At 38.3% G+C, this 27,674-nt stretch overlaps 1 protein-coding gene across 2 annotated transcripts in view; it reads right to left on the bottom strand.

The window, feature by feature from the left end:
• Positions 1 to 12,577, bottom strand: part of LOC117597510 (NACHT, LRR and PYD domains-containing protein 12-like) — a 65,575-nt gene extending 52,998 nt beyond the window's left edge. The window contains exons 1-8 of one of the 2 annotated variants that reach the window (XM_053235759.1): positions 12,002 to 12,574; positions 11,523 to 11,604; positions 11,071 to 11,187; positions 10,854 to 10,911; positions 10,175 to 10,379; positions 8,209 to 9,967; positions 1,918 to 2,094; positions 1,453 to 1,629 (exon numbers count right to left, since the gene is read on the bottom strand). In XM_053235759.1, the coding sequence (XP_053091734.1) occupies positions 1,453 to 1,629; positions 1,918 to 2,094; positions 8,209 to 9,967; positions 10,175 to 10,379; positions 10,854 to 10,911; positions 11,071 to 11,187; positions 11,523 to 11,575 (2,546 nt within the window). In that variant the 5' untranslated portion in view covers positions 11,576 to 11,604; positions 12,002 to 12,574. Of the gene's footprint in view, positions 1 to 1,452; positions 1,630 to 1,917; positions 2,095 to 8,208; positions 9,968 to 10,174; positions 10,380 to 10,853; positions 10,912 to 11,070; positions 11,188 to 11,522; positions 11,605 to 12,001 lie in introns of both variants that reach the window. The other variant, XM_053235762.1, reaches the window with a different exon arrangement.
• Between the last annotated feature and the right edge of the window lie 15,097 nt (positions 12,578 to 27,674).

The raw sequence follows: 27,674 nt of genomic DNA, 5'->3' as shown, positions 1-27,674 counted from the left end.
ATAAGGTTGGAAAATACTTGGATGTGGCAGATTGTTGTGTTAGGATTTTATTTATGGATTTTTCTTCTGCTTTTAATACTGTGAACATAAACATTCTTTTGAGGCAGCTGGAGAAGTTGCAGGTGCGCCAAACCCTTATCTTATGGATTAACAGTTTTTTATGGGATCGTCCACAGCATGTATTGGTAAATGGCAAAACGTCAGAGAATGTGGTTTTAAACCCTGGCCTTCCACAGGGGTGTGTTTTATCACCAATTCTATTTTCTATTTATACAAACGAAGTGACCTGTGATAACGATAAATTGACGCTTATAAAATATGCAGATGATATGGCACTGGTGGGATGTGTAAAGGATATTCACTCATTAGATACTTACCTCAATTTTGTTAATTTTATCACAGTTTGGACAGAGGAGAGTTCTTTGCAGCTTAATGTTAGTAACACTAAAGAAATGTGTTGTGGCGTGAACAATGTACGAGCACTTTGTGAACCTGTGTTAGTTAATGGAGAGGAAGTTGAACAGGTGGGATCTTTTAAATTTTTAGGTGCAGAGATTAACTCCCAATTTTCATTTGATAAGCATTCAGACAATGTTTTTAAAAAGGCTTATCAACGTTTAGGCTTATTGAGAAAACTGAGGAGTTTTAACACTGAAAAGGACGTTTTGATGGCTGTATATAAATCACTTATCAAATCTGTTCTTACTTTTAATATTGTATCCTGGTTTAACTCTCTTTCTGTTAAAAGCAAAAACAAACTTTTAAGGATTATAAATGTGGTGAGTAAAATAATTGGTGAGAGACAAACACCTCTCCCTGATCTCTTTACTGTGGCATTAAAAAGGAAAGCCTCTGTTACTGTGGGAGACTCGTCTCATCCCCTGTATAGTTCTTTCCAGTTACTTCCCTCTGGCAGACGGTATAAAGTGCCTTTAGTGAAAAGGGCCAAGTATAAGAAGACCTTTATCCCAACTGCGATTGGTGTTTTAAATAGGATCTTAAAATGAATTTTTTATGTATTATTATAGTTGTGAAGTGATGTATGTAAAGTAAAGTGTTGTTGTGATGATTATTTGTATTGTTTGTGTGTTGAACCTTTTGTCTAAAGACAATTTTATACCCTATTTGGGATCGACAATAAAGCTTTTGAATTGAATTTAAGTGAAAAAGACAGATTCAGGTACACAAAATACAAAAGCATAAATACCACAAATGATGTAAAAATTGGGGGGCTGGATGATTGTTTCTGGGAGAAACACACTGTTGCCTGATAAAGCCACCAGGGGGCGCCGTCATCAGCTGCCTGAACAACCTCAACTGGAGTATTCCTACAGTCACTACTCACAGCTTGTGATGATCGGTCAGTGTATGCAGTGAAGTGTATAAAGAGACGTTAAATCACCAAATCACTGTTACTGTGTGTATGTGTGTGTGTTTCAGTCAGTAACTCACTGTAGTGTCTCCAGTTTACAGTGTGGATCCTTCAGTAGATCAGAGAGCAGCTTCACTCCTGATTCTCCTGGTTTATTGAGGTTCAGATTCAGTTCTCTCAGGTGTGATGAGGTGTTTGACTTCAGAGCTGAAACCAGAGCAGCACAACCTTCACCTGTAATACTGCAGCCTTCCAGCCTGTAGAGAGATCAACATTTATAGATCAACACACACACACACACACACACACACACACACACACACACACACACACAATGCTTCACAGCCCATGAAGTGTGTGTATGAAAGCCAGAAGTAAATCCAGATTGTTACACGTCTATTTCACTGTTATTATTGAATCTGGAAAACTATAGCAGTTATTGCTGCTCTATTAAAATTGTGCTCCAGGACAGACAACATTTTATTAATCTAAAACAGCCATATGACACAAATGCAGGATCCACAGTGTGAAAGTGATGATCTGACCTCAGTGTCTCCAGTGTACAGTGTGGATTCTCCAGTCCAGCAGAGAGCAGCTTCACTCCTGAATCCTGCAGGTTAATACTGTAACTCAGGTCCAGTTCTCTCAGACTGGAGGAGTTTGAGCTGAGAACTGAGGACAGAGCTCTACAGCTTTCCCCTGTGAGATTACACTTCCACAGCCTGGGAGAGAAATGATGATATATCAGAACACTGACATCTCAAACACAAACATACACAAATATAATGTTTATCCTTTTAGAAATTAAGCACTTTTTAATACATCCTAAAAGCTCTCTTGTACCTGCACTAATGAAATAATTAAACACACCTGAGTAAATCACAAACACCTGTGAAGCCCTACGTCCCAAACATTATGGAAATGGAGGGAAATGTATAGAAAGTGCTGTAATTTCTACATGGTAAATCATAAATGTATAAAAATACCACTGATTAAACTCTGAGAATGTGCACTTTAACCACATGTGAATTGTTGGAGTCCAAGTTTAAAACTGTGGCATACAGAGACAAATAAACAATAAATCCTATATGCTACACTGGCATGTGTGTATGTAGACTTCTATAGAAAAGATAACAAAGATGGCAGTCCATTATTCTGTTATTCACTATTCATCATCATTATTCATCACTATTTCAGTTTTTTCTTGTGACTAATTTAAGCCGTTTTGTCAGTGACATGTCCACAGTATGAGAATTATAAGCATTTGGGAAGCATTTTGTAACAACAGTTACGTTGTGAACCTGTTTAGCTTTACGTCTGGAACTTTTGTCTCTGTGTGAGTTTTCTCTTTGGTTGTGTTTTCGTAAAGGGATCGGTGTTTGGTTGTCATGTGACACGGCGACTCGCTGGGAATCATGGAAATAGCTGTATTTCCTCGATCTTATTAGCCAGAGACCGTACAGTGGCAGGGAAGATGCTCGGTAGCGTTGGACGATGCGGGTTGAGCTTTAGCTTTAGCCCGCAGGCCGCCCCGCTTACCCCGGCTTTGTTTACGTTCGCGACGCCGGCGACGGGCACTTCCTGTCGGACTGGCCGCTCACTTGAGTCCGAGGACCGGAGTGTCTCTGATGGTAGCAGATGGAAGTTTAATGTCTAGTAGATTTTGTCGGCTGTATAAAGTGATCGCAAGGTTGTGACGAACAACCAAGCTTAACATAACTGGTCTTCAAGATGCCTCTGACAACCACAAACCTCAGATTAAAGCCAGATTTTCATGATTCTGGTTCACTCACAAAATCGAGGCATAAAATCAGTGCAGTGTGTAAACATCAGCAGGATGTAATGTCACACAGAGCAGCACAAAGTCAGTGTAAAAACATGGAAATGTAAAAACCAGCGTTGCCAACTATTTTCAATGGAAAGTAGCTAAATGTCGCTAAATGTCGTCATGCGTCATTAGCGTATTAATGACGTCATCACGTCGTATCTGCACTCTGCCGCTGCGTAATGTCGGCACTTCATAACTGTTTTCTCCCCTAATCCGTGCTCACTAATTTAATATAAATATATAGCCGAATGTCCAGTAAAGCTGTTCTCAATTACATATTTTCTGTCAGTCACCGAAACAGAACCTACTACATGTTAACCAGAAGTTACTTCCACAGCACTGATAAAATTCCGGTGAACCACGACGTCGTTGGACAAAAACCACTCTACATGTAAGTTAAAGACAGCATATGTGCTGTGATATTATCAGTTCTGTTTACGTGGACAATGAGAACTCATAGAGAATGTGTTCTGCCACACAATATTTTGCTTGTTCTCTCACAGTGTAGGCTACAAGTCACAACAATGATATTCAGTTTCAGTCAGGGACGTTAGTGATCATCTGCCCCTAGAGGAGAAACCTTTGGTTCAATTATTTGCATATTTACAAATGAACTATGTGCATATTTACAAAATAATAATAATAATAATAATAATAATATTATAATAAAATACTGTGCATATTTACAAACGAACTATGTGCATATTTACAAAATAATAATAATAATAATAATAATAAAATATTGTGCACATTTACAAACGAACTATGTGCATATTTACAAAAAATGTGAATACTAAAAAACTGCATTTTAATCAACAGATTGAAATTGTCATAAAATGGAGTCAATCTATGCTCAAATACTCTATTATTATAATATGATAATTTAACTGAACGGAGATAACGAACATTACATACATAGCAAATGAAAAAGATTTAAATTTTTTTTTTTTTTTTTAAGTCAGCCTGCCTCACAAAACCAAAGCAAATTCATTGTATGTGAAAGAAAAACACTATTTAACAACTTTTGTGATTCTGATTCCAGATCACTCCATGAGAATGCTGAGACAGAATTCGTCATCATCCACAAGATCCATACCCTCAGTGCTCTCCTCCTGTGGGGTGATATTGGATGCAGAGGATGAGCTAGAACCTGGACAGGACTTAAATGAATAGGCAGCTGAAGTGCCAAAGAGCTGCAGCACTTTATCAGGCAGTTTGTGCTCATAACATGCATCTCCAGCCAACCTCAAACCATATCTAATATACAGAATAGAGCTGAGGGTCTGCAGGGACATGCGGTTCCTGAGTTTGTTTGTAATGACACCCATTTGACTGAACAGCCTCTCTACCTCAGCATTTGAGTGTGGGAGGGAGAGGACAGAAACTGCAACAGAAGCCAAGTCTTCATATGGGTTTATGCCTGCTGAAGCTCTATACTTCTTAACTTCAGCCCAGAATGCCAAAGTGTTTGTTGTTTCCTCCCATTTCTGAAGGTGAATAGACCTCCACTGATTAATAGTTTTATCAGTTGTGGCCGGGCAATATCCTAACAGGTCTGCAAGTTTTGCCATGTCTGTAAGGCTCTTGTTGTGGTTTAGTGTCTCCCCCACGTTGAACAAAGACATGTGCTGCAGTATCTCCATATTATCTGGGAGCCTTCCTCTCAATTCATTTGCTAAGGAGATGGTGTAGTTCACACATCTTCTTCGCACACAGTCCTCCTCCTCGGGAGAGAGGTTCAGCTGTGCTGCCTTGGACTCAAATATATAGCCAAGGTATGGTTTGGGAGAAATGTGTCCATCTATTGGCTCTTTAAGGACATCAGTTTTTGCCATCGGATTAATGACTCTGCTGCAGACAGACTTTATAAGCCTCGTTAAACAGTCAAGCAGCTTGAGCGGATCCGACTGTTCCCCCTCAAAAGCCTTAACAGCAGACTGCACCTCACTAATTATAGATTTTAAAAAAGTGAGATACAGGAGGTTCTGTGGGTCACTGTACATGGAATGTAGAACATCTGCCATGTAACAGTGCTCACTCAACATGGTGAGACTGAAATGCAATTTTAACTCCTCCCACTGATCCAGGATTCTGGACACAGCAGGCTCTATGGAAAGCCAGCGTGTGGCAAAGACCTTTGTTATCAGTAAAGGCTTCTCCCCACAGTTTATTGTCTGATAGACAGCCTTGTATGCCTCTCTGCGCTTTGGAGAAATAGAGAACCAATTATAGGTTTCTCTAACAAGACATTCCACGCTACGTAGAAGAGTGTTTTTGGAGGCAGAGCTTACAGCTAACTGTAGGGAGTGACACACACAGCGGATAAGGACTAGATGTTTTAAGTCACTCTCCTCCCTCAGAATTTTGTGCACACCATTGTACACTCCTGTCATTACAGATGCATTATCTGTGCCAATGCCAAGCAAGTTCTCCCTCTTGAGACCACACTTCCCAAGAAAATCTAGAACTGCTCTGGCTATTGTTCTAGCATCCCCTCCCTCCAGCTCAACAAGGCCTAGGTAGGTAGCCACCACATTTGCCTTGTCCTCACTAAAATACCGACTTACAATCCCAAGGTACTTTGAGACACTTACATCAGTGCTTTCATCAAGAAGGAGGCTGTATTTGCTGTCACCAATATCAGCCACCAATCTTTTAAGGAAATATGGTGCCAACACCCCATGGATCATTTCAGTACACTTGGTACGGTGCATCCGAAAATGTTTGGCTGCACTGGAATCTGGAAAAGCAGCTTTGCATGCTTTACCAATGTGGTCACAAGAGAGAATGGAGCAGTGCTCTGCTATAGCCATTGCCATTGTTGCCTCTGCCTGTTTTAAAGAGTCAGTGTTTTTTGGACAAAATGGCAATGTAGATTGCTTGGCTTGATTATAAGGCTTGGACTTTTCATTGTGCTTCTAGGTTGATGCATGCTTTTTAATGTCAGATAACTCGGCACAAAATTCTGTCTTGCAGTACAGACAGTAAGCCCTTGTGTCATTGCCACATAGAGCTTCAGCCACCCCTTAAATTCAGGGATCAGCTCCCATTCTTTTCTATAGTTTTGGGAATATATTTTAGAGTGTGACATGTTACTATTTGAAAGTGTGTAATGTTCTAGTTGTGTGTGTATGTATTTATATTTGTATTGTGTATGTACTTTTTATATTTGTATTATGTGTATATGTTTTTTATATGTGTATATGAGTTTAATGAAGTTTATTGTTGTGTTTGAATAAGTACAGTGTAGAGTCTGTAGATAAACTATCTGAATTCAGTGAGATTAAAAACTGGAATGAACTAAAGCCCTGTGGTAGTGAGTAATATAAGCGCATGACAAGAATAAACGGTCACAATAATCTTTCAAATTTAATACAAAGGAGAAGCTGGTAAGTGATTGGTCTGTGGCAACACAGCGTGCACATGCGCAGTTCATTCACATCTATGTCAGCTGCTGTGCGGTCAACGGAATGCGCTGCTCGTCTCTCAGCCACTCACTGAACAGAGCAGACGCACAGAGGGGTGTGACTGCAGCAGGGAAGCAAGACCTCGTGCTCGCGCAGGACAGTACTGGTGACATTTGGAAAGTTGCTAAGGTTCGTCCAAAAGGTCGCTAGATTTGTCACTAGTCGCTTTTTTGGAAAAAAGTCGCTAAAGGGGTCTGAAAAGTGGCTAAATCTAGCAACAAAGTCGCTAAGTTGGCAACACTGGTAAAAACATGGAAATGTAAAAAGAGACGGGATTTGAATTGGGATTCTATTTCCTTAAAAGCTTTCTGAAGTTTATTTATCACTTCAGCAAAAACAGGAGCACAGCAATAAATAACATCATATCATCAGCATAAAAGTGCATATTTGCATAATCAACTTTTCTTCCTAAATGATTTATATAAATAAAGAATAAAAGTGGTCCCACTGTTGCACCCCTTTATGGACAGACAACACATTAGAAAACAAACCATCAGCCTGAACACAGAGTCCTATCCAACAAATAATGTGAAAACCAAGTAACAGCTCGACTGGACAGCCCTGAGTCAGTCAACCTCTGCAGCAGAATAGAACGCTCAACGCTATCAAACACCTTCCACATATCAGTGAAAAGTCAAACACAGTGTTGTTTCTTGTCTAAGGCCGTGACAATATCATTAACTACTTTCACAGCAGCAGTAGTTGTGCTATGGCGTTTTCTAAAAGCAGACTGGTGTTCATGTAGTCATGTATGCACTCTATAAATGTTCCTTTAATTGTTCGCTTATTAAAAGTTCTAGTGTTTGGGCAAGAGCTGATCATTTGGGTGTAGGCCTATAGTTATTAAGATGACAGGGTTCTCCACCTTTTAGCAGCGGGAGGTTTAAGAAGTAAGCATCTAAACCATCTGGGTCTGCAGATTTTCTAGGATTGAGTTTTTCACTATAAAATACAATATTCATGCTATATCGTGCAGTCCAGACCTGCAGTTAAAACAGTGTATGAATATTTGTGTTTTTATCAATTAAATTAACTGTATTTATGTACTAATTATGTATTATCACATTTCAAGCCAACGTGTGTTTACTGGGTTGAAACCTGACTTTTCTGTCATGTTTTTCTCAATAAATTAATATTTTTCTCTTTTTTACTGTTATGATGTATCTTAGATCTATATATTTTATGCACATTTTATACCTTATTTTGATTGTTTTGTGTTTTTAAGTGAATATGGCATTGAGTGCTGAATAAAGTTAAAACAATCTTATTTTCCCTCAGTAATTAAATTTGATATTTAAATGTACAAAGTTAAGCAGAAAAAAGCACTTAACCAAAGAGAAAAATAACTATTTATTTAATGATGCTCTCTTCAATAAGCCCCATCATTCTCCTTACATACAGAATAACAGTGAACTGATTAGAGTAATTAATGATAAGCATTATCCTCATCAGTGCAGCGTCATTAGTGTTAATTTAAAATAATAAATACTACATTTAGGTAGTTAGTAATAGATTTATGAAATAATTTTAAAATTACTTACTCAGCTTTTCTGGATGCTTTGACCACGGGCAGCAGCCTCAGAAGACATTTCTCTGATCTGTCATATTTCTCCAAATCAAACTCATCCAGATTCTCGTCTGAGTTCAGCAACACAAACGCCAGAGCTGACCACTGAGCAGGAGAGAGACTGACTCCCCTGAGACGATTGTCATCTTTACTTTTCAGGTAATGCTGTACTTCCTGCACTAGAGAATGATCATTCAGTTCATTCAGACAGTGGAACAGATTGATGGATTTCTCTGGAGATGGATTCTTCCTGATCTTCTCCTTGATGAACTTGACTGTTTTCTGTTTGTTGTGAGAGCTGCTTCCTGTCTGGGGCATTAGGTCTCGTAAGAGAGTCTGATTGGACTCCAGTGAGAGACCCAGAAGGAAGCGGAGGAAAAGGTCCAGGTGTCCATTCTCACTCTGTAAGGCCTTGTCCACTGCACTTCTCAGGAAATCAGACATGTTTGATTTGGATAAAAGACCAAACCAGGTTGGAAGTGTTGCATTCTTTTTGTTAATGAAAGAGAGAAATGCGTATAAAGCAGCCAGAAACTCCTGAACACTCAGATGTACAAAGCTGAACACCTTCCCCAGGTGAAGCCCAAACTCCTCTCTGAAGATTTGGGTACACACTCCTGAGTACACTGACACTTCTCTGACATCAATGCCACACTCTCTCAGGTCTTCCTCATAGAAGATCAGGTTTCCTTTCTCCAGCTGTTGGAAAGCCAGTTTTCCCAGTGCCAGGATACTCTCTCTGGTCTGCTGAGGATCAGGGTCACATTTCTGATGGTACTTTTGGTCCTTGTGTTTGATCTGAAAGATCAGGAAGTGTGTGAACATTTGAGTCAGAGTCTTGGGGATCTCTCCACTCTCTGCTTCACCCAACATTCTCTCTAGAACAGTGGCTGAGATCCAGCAGAAGACCGGGATGTGGCACATGATGTAGAGGCTTCTTGAAGACTTCATGTGTGTGATGATTTTATTGGCCAGGCTTTGATCACTGATCCTCTTCCTGAAGTACTCATCTTTCTGAGGATCGCTGAACCCTCGTACCTCTGTTACCTGGTCTACACACTCAGGAGGGATCTGATTGGCTGCTCCTGGTCGAGAGGTTATCCAGAGGAGAGCAGAGGGAAGCAGATTCCCCTTGATGAGGTTTGTCAGCAGCACATCCACTGAGGCTGACTCTGTCACATCACACAATCTCTTATTTTTCTGGAAATTTAGAGGAAGTCGACACTCATCCAGACCATCAAAGATGAATATCACTTTGTGAACATTACAGTCTATTAATTGTAATTTATTTATTTCTGGGAAAAAGTGATGAAGAAGTTTCATCAGACTGAGATTTTTCTGCTTCATCAAATTCAGCTCTCTAAAGGGAAGTGGAAACATGAAGGTGATGTCCTGATTTGCTTTTCCTTCAGCCCAGTCCAGAATGAACTTCTGCACAGAGACTGTTTTTCCAATTCCAGCAACTCCTTTAGTCAGCACACTTCTGATGGACTTGTCTTTAAAGAGCTCATTACATTTGATGGGTGTCTCCTGTGTTGCTGGTCTCCTGGACGCTGTCTCAATCTGTCTCACCTCATGTTCATTATTGACGTCTCCACTCCAACCCTCTGTGATGTAGAGATCTGTGTAGATCTCATTCAGAAGTGCTGAGCTTCCATGCTGTGAGATTCCTTCATTAATTCTTTTACATTTCTCTCTCAGTTTGGATTTGAGTTTCTGCTTGTACACGAGTTCTATTGAAAAGAAGAATAAAATGTAAACTCTATGATCATCTCTGTTGACTATTGATATTTTCATATCTGTATAGCATGTGTAATGTCAGAACTGATCTGTTATTATATTCTGTTGATAGAAGCACATCATTATGATGTGTTTAATAAATTTAGAGCAGTTTCCTTCCTCTAAAGTTAAAGTGATGTTATAACCCCATGAGCTCTTACTGTTCTGCAGTGTGTGAGCGAGATCTGTGTGGTTCATGTTCTTCAGGACGTGCAGTGTGATCTTCAGCGCTCCCTCTCTGACACTGCTCTGATCCTCCTCACCCTCCACCTCCCTCTCAGAGCATGCTGGGTAATCTGGACTCAGGAGCTTCTTAAATCTCTTCAGCTCATTCTTTAACAGAGTGATGACTTTGTGCTCCAGATCCTGATTTGAAACAGGAAGAAAAAAAATACAAAAACACTATAATGTCACATGAATATGTGTTCGTTACTGAAAACTTTATTTTACTGAAAATATAAAACTACATTTTTCTATAATTAATCATAAAACTTCTACAAGCAGATGTAATAAATAAAAGGTTTTGCACTAAATACAGCTTTGGGATTTTAAAATCGTGTATTCCAGGCCTATTCAATAGGTGGCATCCAGACAAACTGGTTTCAGCTGAGGGCACAGACGAGCAAAATAATGAAGGAGAGTCATGGAGCATTTCTATGTGTTTGAAAGCAATGAGGAAAACACAATACACTCGTGTTCTCTCTTAGTGTTGCTCAGTATTTTGTTCTGTCACATTGCAGTGAGAGTGGAATAGGTGTAATGATTACTCAAATCTCTGGCAGCAGACAGATAGAGATATTAATTAAAATGCTGGGATTAGGAAAAGTTACACACACACACCTTGAATATGGCCTCCAAATGACTCTTCTCACTGATTTTTGATTTATTCTTCTGCAGTCTATGAACAAACAAAACACTTGTTAAAAGTTTAACAAGGACTATAAATCATATTCATAACTACAAACACAAAGCAGTGAATACACAGATATTTGAGAGATGTTTGATTATGAGAGTGTGAGTGATAAAACACTGCACTCATACATTAAACTGTCCTCACCTCAGATCAGTAGCACAGTCTGTGTCTCTGAAGTATATTGGATGATCCATTGACGCGTCACTCTTCATGGACACACAGCTGGGTTCAGGTGAGTCTGATCTCTCACCCTGAATCAGACTAAACACACACAACCACTGCATCATTATTACTGTTCTGCAGCAATACTGAATAATTCAACTGTAGTTAAAATCTGATGATATTCCTTATTAACACTGATACGATTCTTTAACCTTCATACTTTATCCAGCTACAGGGACAACTTGGGGTTAGACGTGTTGCTCAGGAGCTTAATGTCACTAATCATCAGCTGGTTTTGAACATCTTGAGACAAAGCTGCTGAATTAAACTATTCACTCGTCACTTTTCACAGAAACACATCAGAGTCTGATCTGTTTAGTGTTGGTGAATGTGAGAACATTTCTGTTTTTCACTGAGTCACACCCTTCACTCACCTCTCATCTTTCTTTAAGCGCTGGTTCACAGACACACTCATGTTGGAGGTCATGTCTCCTCCTACAGATTACACCTGTAAACCTACACACACACACACACGCACACACACACACACACACACACACACACACACACATATACAGGGACTCAAATCTACAAAACATTGCAGATTTCCAAATGAAGCACTGAGCCCAGTGACACCATTTTAAAAGAACTAGCGATTTTCCCCAATTGGAAGAGACGCCTGACGCTCCAGCGCTTCATTAGAGAGAGAAACACTGCAGGACACATATTTACTTCACTCCAACATGGCGGTGTTAAATCTAACCCTGTATCATCACACGCTTCACTTACAGGGAAATCAGCTCCTACAGTAAACTGTGGAAGTTACAACTTCAGTACAAATCAACTGAACTGTTCTTCATCTAGTGCACATTCACAACATTCACATATTAGAGCTTTACATTTACATACTTACTGTGTTTTTCTCCTGCCAGTGATTTGCTTCCTTTCTGCACTAAATGCACTTTCACTTTCACCGGATCACTAACTGTGGGTGTTGTAGTCCTGAGCGAAGTGCATGATGGGTAATGTAGTTCGGAAGAAGGGTGCTGGTGTTGGCTGTGCAGTTCGGGGGAGAAAACGGGGAGAAAAAGTTTCTGCTTTGCTTTTCCTTTAGTTTATTTCAGTTCAGCCACCCGGGAGTTATTGTGCACTGTAACCCTGACAACTTTTATTTGCCTAAAGAAGTAAAACTCATGCTTCGGAAGAACTTTGTCCCTCTCATCATTTGGCCGAACATGAAGTAACGAGTTGTTCCTCTGCCGCTGGGAGTTGCTGAAGCGGTGAGAGTAACACTGGGGGCTCGGCCGGGATTTGTTCCTCGCATGTGCTGAGTGATAAACTGCGGTTAAAGCAGCCGCTCTTCCTGAAACCACGGTTAATCAGGCCGCTCGTGCAATTGAGGGGCGCGGCTTTTACACACTTAGCGGTAATAACACCGGAAGCGGAAAGCGCGCGCCCGCGAGCTCCTACACAACCAAAGCAACTTAACTTTTATACAAAATGAAATTTAAATAAATAACAAAACCAACACACAACAGTTCACAGTATTTATGAGTATCCAGGGTAAATGTTTTTATATTTACGCTTTTACTTTTAAATAATGGGCAAAATCGATCAAGTTTATAGAGACGCTATAAATCATTAAGGCAAATAAAAATAAAAACATCATTTAAGAAACTTTATTGTTATTATTATTATTATTATTATTATTATTATTATTATTATAAATCTAACCCTGAATAAAATTTTAAACCAGGAAGCTATTTTGATTCATTATATAAGAGAAATTTCACATTAGTAGACAATCAAACCCACTGATATCAGTTCACAGTGAGCTCCTCTATGATCACAATAAAGATCAATTCATTCTACTGTAGAGTTTTTAACTAATTCCTCTTCAATAAAGTATATTCCAAAACAATAATGTGTTTATTTATTTTGTTTCTTTTTTAAATTTGCTTAATTATTTACTTAATTTACTTAATTAATGGTGTCTGCAGTAGAGAAACAAACTTTTCTACTTGTTCTTATATCATCCTTTTGGTTAGTGTTCATGTTCATGTTGTAAACTTTTTAAAATGATATGCATTTCCATATGTGTGTGTGTGTGTGTGTGTGTGTGTGTGTGTGCGCACTAATGAAAAAAAGAAAAAGAGTAGGTCACTGTGAACTGATATCAGTGAGTTTCATCATCTAACAATTTGAAATGTCCCTTTTATAATGAATCAAATTAGCCTCCTGGTTCAATTATATTGCCAGATCTTGTGAGTTTGAAGAGAAATTACTTAAAGACTCTACAGTAGAATTAAATGATCTTTATTGAGACCATAGAGGAGCTCACTTTAAACTGTTTTACATGCGATTGATCATGTACCAATTTGAAATGTCCATTTTATACTGGATTAAAAACTGCCTCCTGGGACAATTATATTGACAGATCCAGGGATTTTGAGGAGCTATAACTTAAAAACTCTACAGTAGAATTAATTCATCTTTATTGGGAGCATAGAGGAGCTCACTGTGAACTAAATTTCAGTGGGTTTGATCATCACTACCAATTTGAAATGTCCATTTTATAATGAATCAAAATAGCCTCTTGACCCAATCATATTAACCGATCCAGATATTAAATATTATATATTTCCACTATATACTGTATTACCGCTCTTTTTCCGCTTTCTGGCTTAACCGCAGAAGTCATATGGACATTCTAAGTTGTTAAAGCCGAAGCAGACGCTGTCAGAGAGGAAGTGAAAATGGCGGATACTTGGGAGAGAGCGAGTATGGTGAGAAAACACTCCCACGTAAATAAGAGTAGTCTGTGGAATCCTACGATAAGGACAGAGAGTGAGGAAAAGTGAACACCTCTCTCGTTTGTGGACTGGCTGAATGAATTGGATGCTCAAGAGTCAAAGACTTGTAGTAATAACAATCCGTTTAAAACCAGTTCTGCTCCGTGTCATCCATCAGCTCCAGTAAACAGGTCCACATGTTGCTATGAGCCACACTTAGCACAGCAAGCAGTGAGAGAAACTCATCCATTTAAAAGTGGGGTGGAAAATGAGTTTATACACAACAGTGGAATTGATGCTTAGTGCTACATACAGAGTACACCAGCAAATTTGAACTGCTCACATTCAGTGTGTAAAAAGCTAACAGCTAAATGGATGTTTCAAGGAGAAACCATAATGAATCACCAGCCCTGCCACTGTGATGTCTGTACAGCTCAGCATGGCAGGCGAGAGACTTTTTTTTTTTTTTTAATTCAACATTTATTAACATGACATATAAACCAAGAGAAGAAGCCAGGGGTACAGGCATAGACAAAAACTACCAAAAGCTACACAGCATTCTGTGACAATAAACAAACAAACAAATGAATAAATAAATAAAATTACATGAAAACATTAAATTGCGAGCATATATTCTTTGTTTTGGCAGTTTTTCTGTTACAGGAAGTGGACAAAGAGTTAATATAAATTCTAATATCTCTATGAAAGTGAGAGAAAAGGGGGGTGACTTTTAATACCTTACATTTGTGGATAAAATATTTTGCTAACAAAATAATTAAATTAAAGAAATAAAATGCACTTTTATATAGCTTCTCAAAAATGAACAATCCAAACAAAATGTCTTTAAAATATAGCTCAAAATTCTTATGTACGAAGTTTGAGATGAACTGACAAATATCCTGCCAGAGTTTTTTAGTGTGATCACACTGCCAAAAAAGATGAAAAACAGTCTCTGGAAATGAATCACAAAAGGTACAATTTACATCTATACTCAATTTAAATCTTGACCCAGTGAAGGTTTTAACAGGATAGTAGCAATGAATAAGTTTGAAAGAAATCTCTTTAACCTTATTCGTCAATAGAAACTTATTAGGAAGATTCCAAACCTCCTTCCATGGAATATTGTCCACTGACCTGTTCCATTTTTTAGAGATAAGAGGAGTGGAGACACAATCATTAAGAAATAACGAACGTATGTTTCTGTTATTCTCTGATGCGGATGATTAGGGTTCTTTAGTTGACTTCTTTAGAAGTCAGCTGGGTCTGGAAGAGTTGTATCAGAACTTGTTAAGTTCCTATAATAGTCCTTAAAAAGCATAATGACACCATTGGGGATCTCATCAAATACAGTGGCAAACTGTTTTGGAGTAACAGGAATGTTATAGTGAGAAAGAAATTCTTGGTGTGTAAATAAGTAGCCATCCTTATTAAATAACTGACTCACTCGATTGATTCCATTCTTAAACCAGTTTTCAAAAAATAAGGACTTGTGTTTAAAACAGATATCCTTGTTGATCCAAATGAGATAATTTGACGGTGAAAAATTATGTTTGAAAATTAGAGACCAAGCTAATAGCACTTGCTTATGAAAATTAGAGAGAGCAACGGGGATCTTATCAATACCGAAATTGCATAACAATAAAAACTCCAAACCTCCCAACTGAGAAAAGATATATTCCAGTATAACATTCCAAATACTAGATGGATTTCTTAGGTAATTCCTTAACCAGTTAATTTTAAAAGTATTATTAAGTGTTGCAAAATCAATATAATTAAGACCGCCGTTACTATAGCTATTAGACAAAACCGATTTCTTGATATAATGGGTCTTATTTTTCCGTACAAAGTTAAGCAGTAACTGATCAATCTTTTTGCATATTGCTCTACTGAGATCTAACGAGATGGCAGCATAAGTTAGACGTGAGATGCCTTCCGCCTTCGAGAGAAGAATCCTTCCTTTTAAAGATAAGTCTCTCTGAAGCCACTGATTAAATTTTCTTTCAGTTTTCTCTATGATAGGCAGAACATTTAAATCACATCTAATTTTTTGGTTTTTAGAGATTAGCTTATTGTCTCTTTAACTGGGATATTACATATATTGGAGACCGAATATTGCTTAATTGGCATTAGTTCACATTTGAGTATATTTAAATGAAGCCCAGAAGCATTGGAAAAAGTTTTAATAGTGTCAAGAGCTAAAAGAATCTGCTCAGAACTTTTAAGGAAAAGGGTAGTATCATCAGCCCATTGACTGATGATCATTTCCCTTCCCATGATATTAACTCCCTGCAAAGCACTATCCTTAATGTGGTGGACTAATAGTTGAGTAGCCAATATAAACAGGTATGGTGAAATAGGGCGACCCTGACGTATACCCCGCTGCAGTTCAGATCTAGGAGAGGTGCCATATTTAAGCTCTATAGAGGAATTGCCGTGGGCATATAGAGTTTTAACTGCATTAGTGAATAAGACCCCAAAACCAAAGTTTTCAAGAGTTTGGAATATAAAACCATGTTCAATGGAGTCGAAGGCTTTGTAAAAGTCCAGAAAAAGTATATAACTATCATCCTTCACGAACTCTGAATAGTCTAACAGATCAAGGACCAACCGAGTATTGTTTGAGATGTGTCTGTTTTTTAGAAAACCTGATTGCATTTCATTATTCATTCATATTAATTATGTTCTCTAAAACAGTTTTTAAGCGCATTGCAAAGATTGTAGCAATAACTTTGTAGTCACAATTTAAAATACTAATTGGACGCCAATTATCAATTAGTAATAAGTCTTTTTTAGGCTTAGGGATAAGAGTAATCAAACTTTGTGTTAAAGTAGGAGGGAGAAATCCCACACTAAAATTTTCAATAATTACTTCTAGGAAAAAAGGGGGCAAATCTTTTGCAAATCTTTGATAAAATTCTGGAGTAAGGCCATCTATACCTGGCGATTTATTGATCTTTAGATTTTTAATAGACTCAAGGACCTCAGCTAATGTAATGGGGCGATCACAGAAATCTTTATCAGGTGCACTAATCCACTTAATATTGCCAACAGAGTCCATAAAAGACATAGTGCTATCATAGCAGAACTGGCTACTATAAAGATTCTTATAGAACTCTGAACAATACCTCACTATTTCTTTTGGGTCATCAGAGACAGAGTGACGAATTTTCAGCTGATGAATGTTGTTTTTAGCCAGAGATTTTTCTAATCTAAAAAAATAAGCTGAATTTTGTTCACCTTGTTCTAGTCAGCGTCTTCTGGACCTTACAAAAGCGCCTTCAGCTTTAGATTTGTAAAGTTCGTCCAATTTGTGCTGATACTCAGAAAGAGTATTATTTTCCTCTGTAGATAAACTGTCAGGGCATCTAGATGACAAGTATGTAATGGTAGAAACAATGTCCTCTTCTTGTGCTCTTTGGAGTTTGGCAATATTACTGCAGAACTTTCTAAAGAATTTCATATTTAAGCAATTCCCAGTGTTTACCGTAAACCTGTTCTGCTTTTGCTTTAGTCCAAAAAGAATTAATAATTGTTTTTTTACCTCTAGAGCCACAGTCTCATGTTTCAGTATGGAACTGTTAAGTTTCCAATAAGATTTATATAATTTACCGGAGAATACTGGCAGTAAATCAGTGTTAATTTGTATAGCTTTATGATCAGTTAAAGGGGTAGATAAAATGTCAGCACTTTAATGGTCTTCGAGTGAATGAGAAATTAACCATAAATCTATTCTCGACTGCTTAGATCTTGAATTGTTACTCCAGGTAAAAGTGGAGTTATGAGGATGCTTGACTCTCCAAGCATCAATCAAGTCAAATCTTTGCATTAATGATTTTAGCTCTGCATTCGTATTAGAGCAGGATCCTGGAGGCCATCTATCAATCGCATTATCTAGTGTGATATTAAAGTCACCACCCAAGAGTAAATATGCATTAGGAAATTTTGCTAGCCAATGAAGAATCCTCTCTTCTATCCTCTCTAAAAGAATGTCATTATCTGCCTTTGAGTTGTAACCGTAAATATTTATCACAATGAAGTAAAAGTTACTAACTTGAACAACATGGCACACATAATGTCCATTTGTATCATAATCTGTAAAGGGAAGCTTGCCAGTAAATAAGTCTTTAAGTGTACAGACACCCACAGAGCGTTGAGAGGCATGAGAACAAAAAAATATCATTTCCCCACTGGGACTTCCAAAAAGGCACATCCTCAGAAATGCTGTGAGTCTCTTGAAAAAAGCAAAAATCTGTTTTACTTTGTTTGGCAAATAAAAAAAATGGCTTTCCGCTTTAGATTATTTCTTAAACCCCTGGCATTGAGTGAAGTTATAGAAAGAGACATCAAGACTATAAAATACAGATACAGTAACAAAAAGTGAAGTCGCTAGACCAAAATTCTCAAAATTCTCTCAGAAAAACAGTAACTGCTACTAAACGTGATGAGAACAAAAGTGCCACAAAAACTGTAACTATGTAGAAATAGACGGACGAAATATGAACATTTGTTGTAGTGCGTGTAGTCAGAGAACCTTATTTCAAAGTTAAGGAAGTTCAGTCTGAGGAAAAAATCTCTTTTTTTCTCCACAAAGGCTCGACCAGCTACAACGTAAGCGATCTTCCCTGCTTTCCGTGCCTTATCTACTAGTGGCCAAAGCTTCATCCTGCTTTCTCTGTCAGCCTTGCAAAGATCCTCTCTGAAACGCAGGCCGTTTTCCCGTAGATAAACAGAGTTTTTTGCTCCTGACCACACTGCTGCTCGAAGCAGGCGTGAAGAGAATTGGATGATTATCCCACAGGTAGTATTCGTTTTCCTCATACCGATGCGGTGCACAGTATCAATCACATCCGGAAAACGGTCGGCATGCTCTGGCAGTAACTTCTGACAAATGCGAATCACTTCTTTCCTGACATTTTTCTCCTCTATGCTTTCGGGTACGCCATATAATTTCAGGTTCCACCGTCTGGAGTATCGCTCCAATTCAATGACTCTCCCGACAGCGATGATTCGACTTGGGAAATTTTTATTTTTACCTCATTCACTTCCTCACACACAGAGTTCAGCTTTTCTTTCAGTCCGGCTATGTGGAATGTATTGACCGCAACCATTGATTCCAGCTTATCGGTTCTCATGTTAATAAGCTCAGAGAGTTGAAATAATGTGGTCAGCGGACTCACCTCTACCTTTCTTTTGAGGAGGTTTCACAGGAGTAGCAGCAAGCGAGGGAAAGTCTTTTGCCGACATCACCGAAAATTCCACAGTATCATTAGGTCTTAAATAATCGTCTACAAGGACGTTGCAATTGGTAATAGAACTCGCTGGCATCACGGTGTCAGTGACAAATCCTTTCTTTCTCGTCTCAGAAGTTTTCCTTTTCCTGTCAGTTGACATGTTTCTCAAGAATGAACAGACTGTAACACGTAAATGTATACACTTACATTTAACTTTGTTGACGGGCGGTCAGTCTCAGCACATTAGCTCACGGCCCTAAATGTGCTGGTGTTGGCTGTGCAGTTCGGGGGAGAAAACGGGGAGAAAAAGTTTCTGTTTTGCTTTTCCTTTAGTTTATTTCAGTTCAGCCACCCGGGAGTTATTGTGCACTGTAACCCTGACAACTTTTATTTGCCTAAAGAAGTAAAACTCATGCTTCGGAAGAACTTTGTCCCTCTCATCATTTGCCCGAACATGAACTAACGAGTTGTTCCTCTGCCGCTGGGAGTTTAGAAGAATTTCCTTGCTTTAGAAGTATTTTTGATCGGTATATGATGTAATCCATCAGGTCAAAATAATCGGGGTGAAATGTGTTAATCCATCAAAGGCCTAAGAATGACTTTGAAGTGTATTTTAATGAAGTGTATATTACTCATGAAGAGAATGTGACCTTATCAGTGTTTAAGTATTGTTCTAATCAATTAGAAAATAATTTTATAGAGAATATTTGTGGTATGTGAACTATGCAGAGGTGGACAAAGTACACAACTCCATTACTTGAGTGAAAGTACAGATACTACTGGTCAAATATTACTCCATTACAAGTGAAAGTTGTAAAGACAGATTTTTACTTAAGTAAAAGTACAGAAGTACTTGCTTTTAAAAGTACTTAAGTGTCAAAGTAAATTTCCTTTGACAACAATGATACTGTCTCTCACAGGTCACTAGGAGAGAGAAATCTTAGGTCGAATCAGTCAAACTTATAAAAGTCCTTATTCATCTTAAGTAGAAGCTGGTTCTCAAAGTTATGTGAATTAATTGCTCCCCTTCTTGGGCTGAAGATCAATCCAGCTGCACTAAAAAGCCTTTCACAGGCCGCCGAGGCAGGCAGGGCCGTGTTCAGCTTGAGCGACAGGTTGGATAAGGCTGGATAAGATGTCAACATAGTCAAACCTTCAGCTGTACATGTTAGGTATGCGTCCAGTTGTTTGGATGTCTCCTGTGTGCGCGTATGCTTGATATTAGAGAAGAAATCCTCTTCATCAGAAGTGCTTGAGGAGTTGTCAGCAGGCTGAAGACTCTCATCATGATCAGGAAGATGTTCCTTGATGTAAGTGAGGCCTAAATCAGAAGCAATTATAGGTTAGTCATTAATTTTTTTTAATCATCATTTCATCATGACTAAGTTGTGTGCAAGTTAAAAAATAAAAATAAGTAAATGAGTAAATGAGGAAATAATGAGCCATTTAGAACATTTCTCTTACCAAGTTTGAGGATGGATTCATCACTGGTCCAGGACGTTTTGAACTTTGGATGAATAATGGCTGTAGCAACTAGCTCGGGATCAGACATCATATTCCCAAACCTTTTTTTCAAACCATCTAGGAGGGCATCAACTAGCGGCTTGCAGAATCTCAGTGATGCTCTTGTTTTCTCAAGATAGGTGATGAGCGTAGTAATAGTAGGGAGAAGCCATCCCATCTGAATGTTGGAATCTCTTTGTAACATGTTTGTGGCCTTCGCAACTGTGCTCATGGTGGTGGTATATTCACCCAAAAAGGCCATTTCGGCTGGACTGTACCTAACTCAAGCAAAAGAAAACCAATCATACATTTTTTTCCCCCCAAATTTAAACAGAACCGCTATGCATTCAAGCATATTTATTCTCACAAAGTGGTCATTAAGGATTACACAAGAATTGGCTTTTTTTTTTGCTTTCTGATGCAGAAAGGTTGTAGGTAATGAAAAAAAAGAGAACAATTCCAGACAAAAGGAACTTTGAGTGCAGCACAGACAGCTCTCACCGCTCCCTCTCCTTGATCTTTAAGGATTCTCACGATACGCTCCACAGCCAAATAAAAGGAGTTCCATCTTGTTGCATTAGGCTGCACCAGCTGAAGCTTACAGTGCTCCTCAACAACCTCTGCAGCAGTAGTGGATCTTGCAATCTTATTCCAGAGAGCCTGACACTTAGAGAAGGCTGACCTTGACAGCTTTTTGTAGGCCTCTGCCCTATTTGCATTATTGGCATCCACCGCAGAAACCAAATTAAGCAAATGGCAAGCACACCGATGATGCTTTGGCAATTGGTACTGAAGGCCATCATCTTCAGCCATAATGGCTTCAACATCGATGAATTCCACTTCCATCTCATCATCAGGACCATCATCATCATCATCATCATCTTGAGTCGTTCCTTCCCCAGTTACCTCTTCAGCAGTAACATTGTTGTTTTCATCTGGTCCAAACACATGAAATGCTTTAATGAAATTGGAACCACTGTCTGTTGTGGCTCTGACTATTTTCTCACTAATTTCATACTCTGTGTGTGTGTCATGCATTGCACATGCCAAGACATCAAACGTATGTGAGCCCTTTAACTGCTTGAATGAAAGAGCAACAGAATGCCTCTGCAAACTGCAAGGATCCAGCCAATGCGCTGTAATGCCAATAAAACTCCTTCTTCTTGTTGGGGTGGCAATGTATGCAGCCTTCTTCACTGCTTCCTTCACCTGCTCCTTCATTGTTATTGTGGCTGAATCAATCTCACGCCTCACAGTAGTTCGAGACATGACCACGCACTCTGGCTGTAAGTCCAGGACTAGTCTTTGGAATGATGGCTGTTCAACAAGAGAGAAGGGCTGGAGACCCTGAACTATGAAGTGGAGTATAGCATTGTCAACAGATATCTGAGACACCTGCTTTGTTTCTTCAAGCTTCATCTGTTTGGAATTTGAGGAAGATGTCCCAGCCTCATGTTTTCTCTTGCAGGCAGCTGCAGTCAGTTCACTATATTTCTTCACTTGACATCCATGCTTCCTCTATAAAAGACAGTGTATAATTTCAGTTAAAAAAGCCCCAAATCAACTCGGACTGGCATTAAAAAGCACATTCAATTATATTGACATTACAGGTCATCAATAATCAATAAAACTTACGGTAAATAACGTAACTAGAGCTGCACGATTCTGGATAAACTGAGAATCACAGTCTTTTTGTTTCAAATAAAGATCATGATTCTCCCTCGATTCTGAACTAAACAAAATAACCTGTAATTTACTAGAGGTTCTGACAAAATATTAATTGCTGCAGTCTGTTTAAAAATGTTTAATTGACTTGAATGAATTATTTTTAAAAATCTGTTTGAATGATTCAATGACTCACTCATAAATACTTCACTTGTTTCATTACTGGATGAATCAGCATTTTTGAACCAATCTCTTGAATGAATGATTCAATGACATACATTTTTTTAACAGTCACTTGTCGCCACCTGGTGGAGAAACAATGTAATCGGTACAATCATTATTTCAAGCGTCAAGTTCCTTTCAAAAGGTGTTTGTTCTGTTTTGATGGTAGACATCAGTGTTTATATGCGAACTGTAAACATTTATCCCAGTACTTCTGTGATCATTTGAATATTTGTAACGCAGAAAGAAATAATGATACTGTGTAGGAAAGAGATCGTGTGGGTGTTTGAATCGAGATCGCGGTCTTTTTATGATTAATCGTGCAGCTCTACACATAACTATAGTAATTTTGCAAGGTAACAAATAAAAAAGCTATAAAAGTTACATGATATGAACTTATTTAACTGTTAAACTCATTTCCATTTGAATTCAGGCTTTTGCATGCTAAGTGACGTCACTGTGGAACCTTCCCTCTGCGTCAGCGGTGTATCCACATTGCCATGGCAACCTGGCGGCCAAATCCATCAATCATTTGAGCGACCAAACTTCATACTGAAACTTTAGCTCTAAAGCACAGACAGTTTCAAGCTTTCACAAGAAATTAAAAGTTTACATCCCTCAATATGCTTCCGCAGGTTGGACGGCGAGTTTCTGAAGGCTGTGATTTGCTTTGTTTTAGGCAAACAAAGCAAACATTTAAAACGAAAACCATCTTTGACCTTTTCAGAAAACTGGAACATACTTTTGAAGTGTGGCCACGTCACGTGACCCTACAAGCGTGATTACTGATAGGCTGTCTGTCACCTGCAAACAACCAATCACGTTTTAGAGAAGAAACAAACCGTCCACTGAGTTTCAAAGCTGCTACATAGTGATGACTTTCTAAGTTAAAGTCACAAGTTTCCAGAAAAAATAATACTCAAGTAAAGTACAGATACTCAACAAGTGTACTTAAGTACAGTACTCAAGTAAATGTCCTTCATTACTGTCCACCTCTGGACTTTACATAATTCAGTCTTGTAATCAGAAACTGGTTTAAATTAGCTTTAGCATTAGCAGTGAAATCCCGTTATGATGAGAAATGTAATATTTTTATGTAAACCATACCTCATATTTTCTCTTAAATCTAAGCGAACACACATTGCATTGTTGTCAGTGTGCTGTGTGTTGAGCTGCAGTGTGTTGTTCCAGGCGCCACCTGGTGGATGTTGTGTGAAGCACAACAAATGAATTTAAACTCTAAGAAGCGAGACTGCAGGGTGCCGCGTGATCACACGTGACGAATCGCGTGAAACCACGTGAAAAAACGTCCAGTGAAAGTCACATCATCAGTCATTAATAAAGTATATTCACCTGGTTCAACTGGAAAGTTATTCCCAAGTGTAAACCTCAGAAGTTTTATAAACACAGCGTATGTTTTTAAACTCTTGGTTCTTGGTAGGACCGTAATATCAGATTATTAACTTTTTAAAACTTATTGAACATATTCTAATCAATGAACACCAATTAACAGTACACATCTTCCTCATAAAAAATCACACTAGTGCAGAATTTCAAACTGATTGCTGTAGATGTTTAAAATCCATTCCATAAGAGGACTAAATTTAACCAAAACAATTCACACACTAAAGTCATAAACACTCACTATGAGCGTGTGATGATGGTTTCTTAGGGTGAAACACTTTAACTGGAGGATTTTATGGGGTTTTTGGCATGTTTTTATGCATTAGTTCGTTTATCATCCCGTTTCAGTGCTAAATATCTTCAACACAGAACATTTAGAGTGAAAAGAAAAGAAAGCTTAAGAATGCAGCAAACAGGAGCTGTGATATTTTATTCTTTTATTCTTTTTTCTTCTTCTTTAAGTGTGTTATAAAAGTGTAAAAGAAGGGAAAGCATTAGCAGCAGTGGAACAGTGTTAGTGTATATTATCAGGAACACTTGTGTCTGTGGGGAACGATGTCACGGAGTGAAGTCACACAATGAAGCATTTTGATGCCATAGAGGTGTTTCTGCTTCTGGACCAGAACATTTCTCTCTCACACACACACACACACACACACACACACACACACACACACACACACTGTGTTCAGAGGAAGCTGAAGATGAATCTCCTACTACGAGTTTGTAAGTTTGCAGAAATGACAGAGAAGCTAAAAGGACATTGAGGGAAGCGGGAGAAAAAACTATTAGTTTGGATAAAACAGGTTTTGTGTGTAATTAGAGGTCATGTGACCAGAAAGACGTTAGAAGAAAGATGTTACTGATGTGGTGGAGAAAAGATTGAACACAGTTAAGAGCTGATTTTACTTGAATGTCCTCATTTTAATTAGTGTTAAAAAGTAAGAGGAAATGATGAGGGCAATATGTTTTTTAATTGTTAAGCAGCTGTTTGTTATGCTGAATGTTTGTGTTGTATTAACTCTTATTCATGTCTTTCTCATGCGAGAGCGAGGCCAGAGAAGCTCAGATGAGAGAAGAGGCTCCGGTGGAGGAAAGCTTTCAGTCTCAAAAGGAGAAGATGGTGCTGGAGTTTTGTGCAGGTGTTTAACTGGAGTTTCTCAGCAGAACATTGATTGAAATGACCTGTGTAGAGTTCACACCTCTGTGGTGTTCAAATGCCGAGCAAAACACAGGGCATGATGACTCTTCCACGCATGCGCAGAAGGACACTTCCGGCCTTACGGACGTTACCGCGCGATTTTTATTTTTACTTGTCTGGAGTCATCCGACATTACGCTTAAAGGAAAGGTGAAAACACACATAATATTAACTTACCGCTTAAAAGAAGCTTTTCAATCTCCATCCAGTTTATAGTGCTTCTTAGTCCTCTGGTGGTAGATCGCTAGTTTTTGTCCCAAATTCCATCAGTAAGTTAGGAGTTGTAGACTGTTCATTCTAACGGACATCATTAGCGAGGGATCTGTTTCGGTTCACTAGCTAGTTGGCAATTTCAGTAGGCAGTGAAATAACTAACACTTTGGTGGTAGCTAGCAAGTTAGCGAATGTAGCTGTGTACAGATTCATTTGAAGATGATGCACTACTAAAAGGAAACAAGTCTGGTTGTGGTAATGCTAGCTAATAAGCTACACATTAGCTGTTAGGGTGATTTTTCTTAAATGTACAGAGCCAAAGCAACACAAGTAGGGGAGAGTCAACTGGAAGAACTTGTTGAAAAACTGGATGCCCAGGTCTGTTACTTACAGTCATTCTCTGTAGAATTATATTGTACTATGTGTGTTTTTTTGTAGCTGTAAAGCAATGTTTTTAAACTAAATGGTGTCATGGCTCACTTGTTGACACTCCATAACCTGTGTTTCTTGGCAGACCATGGATGTAATTTCACACAGGAGCTCTACTGTTCTTCATGCTCTTCCCTTGTACATGAGAGAGACAGCTTCAATTTCAAACACCATTCTGGTCATTTATTTTGAGTTTTATTTGAACTTTTACAAGCACTACTGCTGCAAACCTAAACTAAACACCTTACAAAGGTTTACCCCAGTTCAGTTGTTTCAGTTTCTTTATGAAATAGTTGACTGTTGTCCATTATTTACTGTGTTTCATAGGACACTGATGCATTGGGGCCGTGCACAAAGGGCATGAAAATGGGAATCCTTGAAGTGGGAAATGACTGCACTGCTCACTCAGGATCAAATTCCACGGTGGTCAATGTGGCAGTCGTATTGGAAGAGGAAGTAGTTATGGACAATCTGGGAGACTCCATAAAAGCCTTCATTCTCCTCTTTGGTCTGCTTTACGCTCTTAACATAGAGTATCCCAAGGACTTAAGGTACACCTTTGAAGCCGTCCAGAAAATCTTTGTGAACCTTGGAAGTGAGAGCACTGCAAGAGTGCAGTCTCTAAAGAACAAATGATTGCAGCTGTAATTTAAACATTTTCATGCCAGTGATTATTTTTGGCAATACTGCAGTTGGAAACAGATGTCTGACAATTATTTGAATTTTTTGGCAGAGTTGCTGAACAGCATGGTTGAACTTTCACACCAGATGTTTGACAGACTTGAATTCTTCTTAGAATTGTTGAATTTGGTTTTACATGGTTGACCTTTTGCACAAGATGTTTCAGAAATCTGTCCATTTAAATGAACAGAAATCATTTAATTAATCCTTTATTTTAATGTCTTTTAAACGGTACTGTAAGGAACCAAATTTCTTTTGATCTAAAGCAAAGGCATTTGATTTTGAAGTGAACCTGTAAGACCTTTAGATGGAGAAGTGAAATTAGTAAGCTTTGTAAATCAGAGTTCTCATGCACTTTTCTGCAGTTCAAACCAGTTTGCTGTAGGTGATATTATTGCGTAGTCTGGTACTAAAATGCAGTAATGATATATTTCATTTACATATGTGTTACTTTAACATGCACAGTGTGCACATATTCTGTTTTAAATTGTTCTTTTGTACACAGAACGTCCAGTTCAAATCAGGATGCTGTAAAATAAATGTATGTAAAATATACATACAGAATTTTCTAATTGCACTTGAGCTTTTACAGTGTATTGTATCTCTTGTATTGTGTTTTGCACAGTTCTGTTGTATGCAGTACTTTTGTGCAGTTCTACACTGTATGCTCTTACAGATCTTATTAAAAATCAAGAAATGAAGTCTTCATGTTCTGCCTCCTATATGGACTCAGAGCCATTTACTGTTCATTGTGTAAAATGTTAAAAGAAAGCAGATTATTTATGGGTCATTAGTGATGTATGACCTACAACCTTTGTGGGAAATAAGTTCACCGTGTTTGTTGTTGCCATGACGCCTCACACTGTACATTGTTTTTGTTGGAGCAAAGCCTGTAGGTTTATTCATAGCAATGAGTTTAAATACTGCTAATTAATACTTACCATGCTAATTGATGTTTCAAGTCTAAACACACACAGTATCATAGAAACTTGACTGCACTGTGCTAGCTAGCTTAAAGTCTATCTCTAGCAGGTATTTTATATATATATTTTTAAATAATTTTTTATATTTTAGGCATTTATTCAACATTATGCTAATGATGACACATTCTTTGTAGATTCTCTGTAATAATCCTTGAGGGTTATTATGTTCTATAATACTGACTATACAGTGTGCTGTGTTGAGGAGGTAAATATACATCACTCATCAGAGTTAGCTGGCTAGCTTATTGCTAACAAAAGATGAA

The sequence above is a fragment of the Pangasianodon hypophthalmus genome, chromosome 1 (genome assembly GCF_027358585.1).
Source record: "Pangasianodon hypophthalmus isolate fPanHyp1 chromosome 1, fPanHyp1.pri, whole genome shotgun sequence".
Taxonomy (NCBI): domain Eukaryota; kingdom Metazoa; phylum Chordata; class Actinopteri; order Siluriformes; family Pangasiidae; genus Pangasianodon; species Pangasianodon hypophthalmus.
Note: the sequence above shows the minus strand (reverse complement) of the source record. Positions and strands in the feature narration are given on the sequence as shown.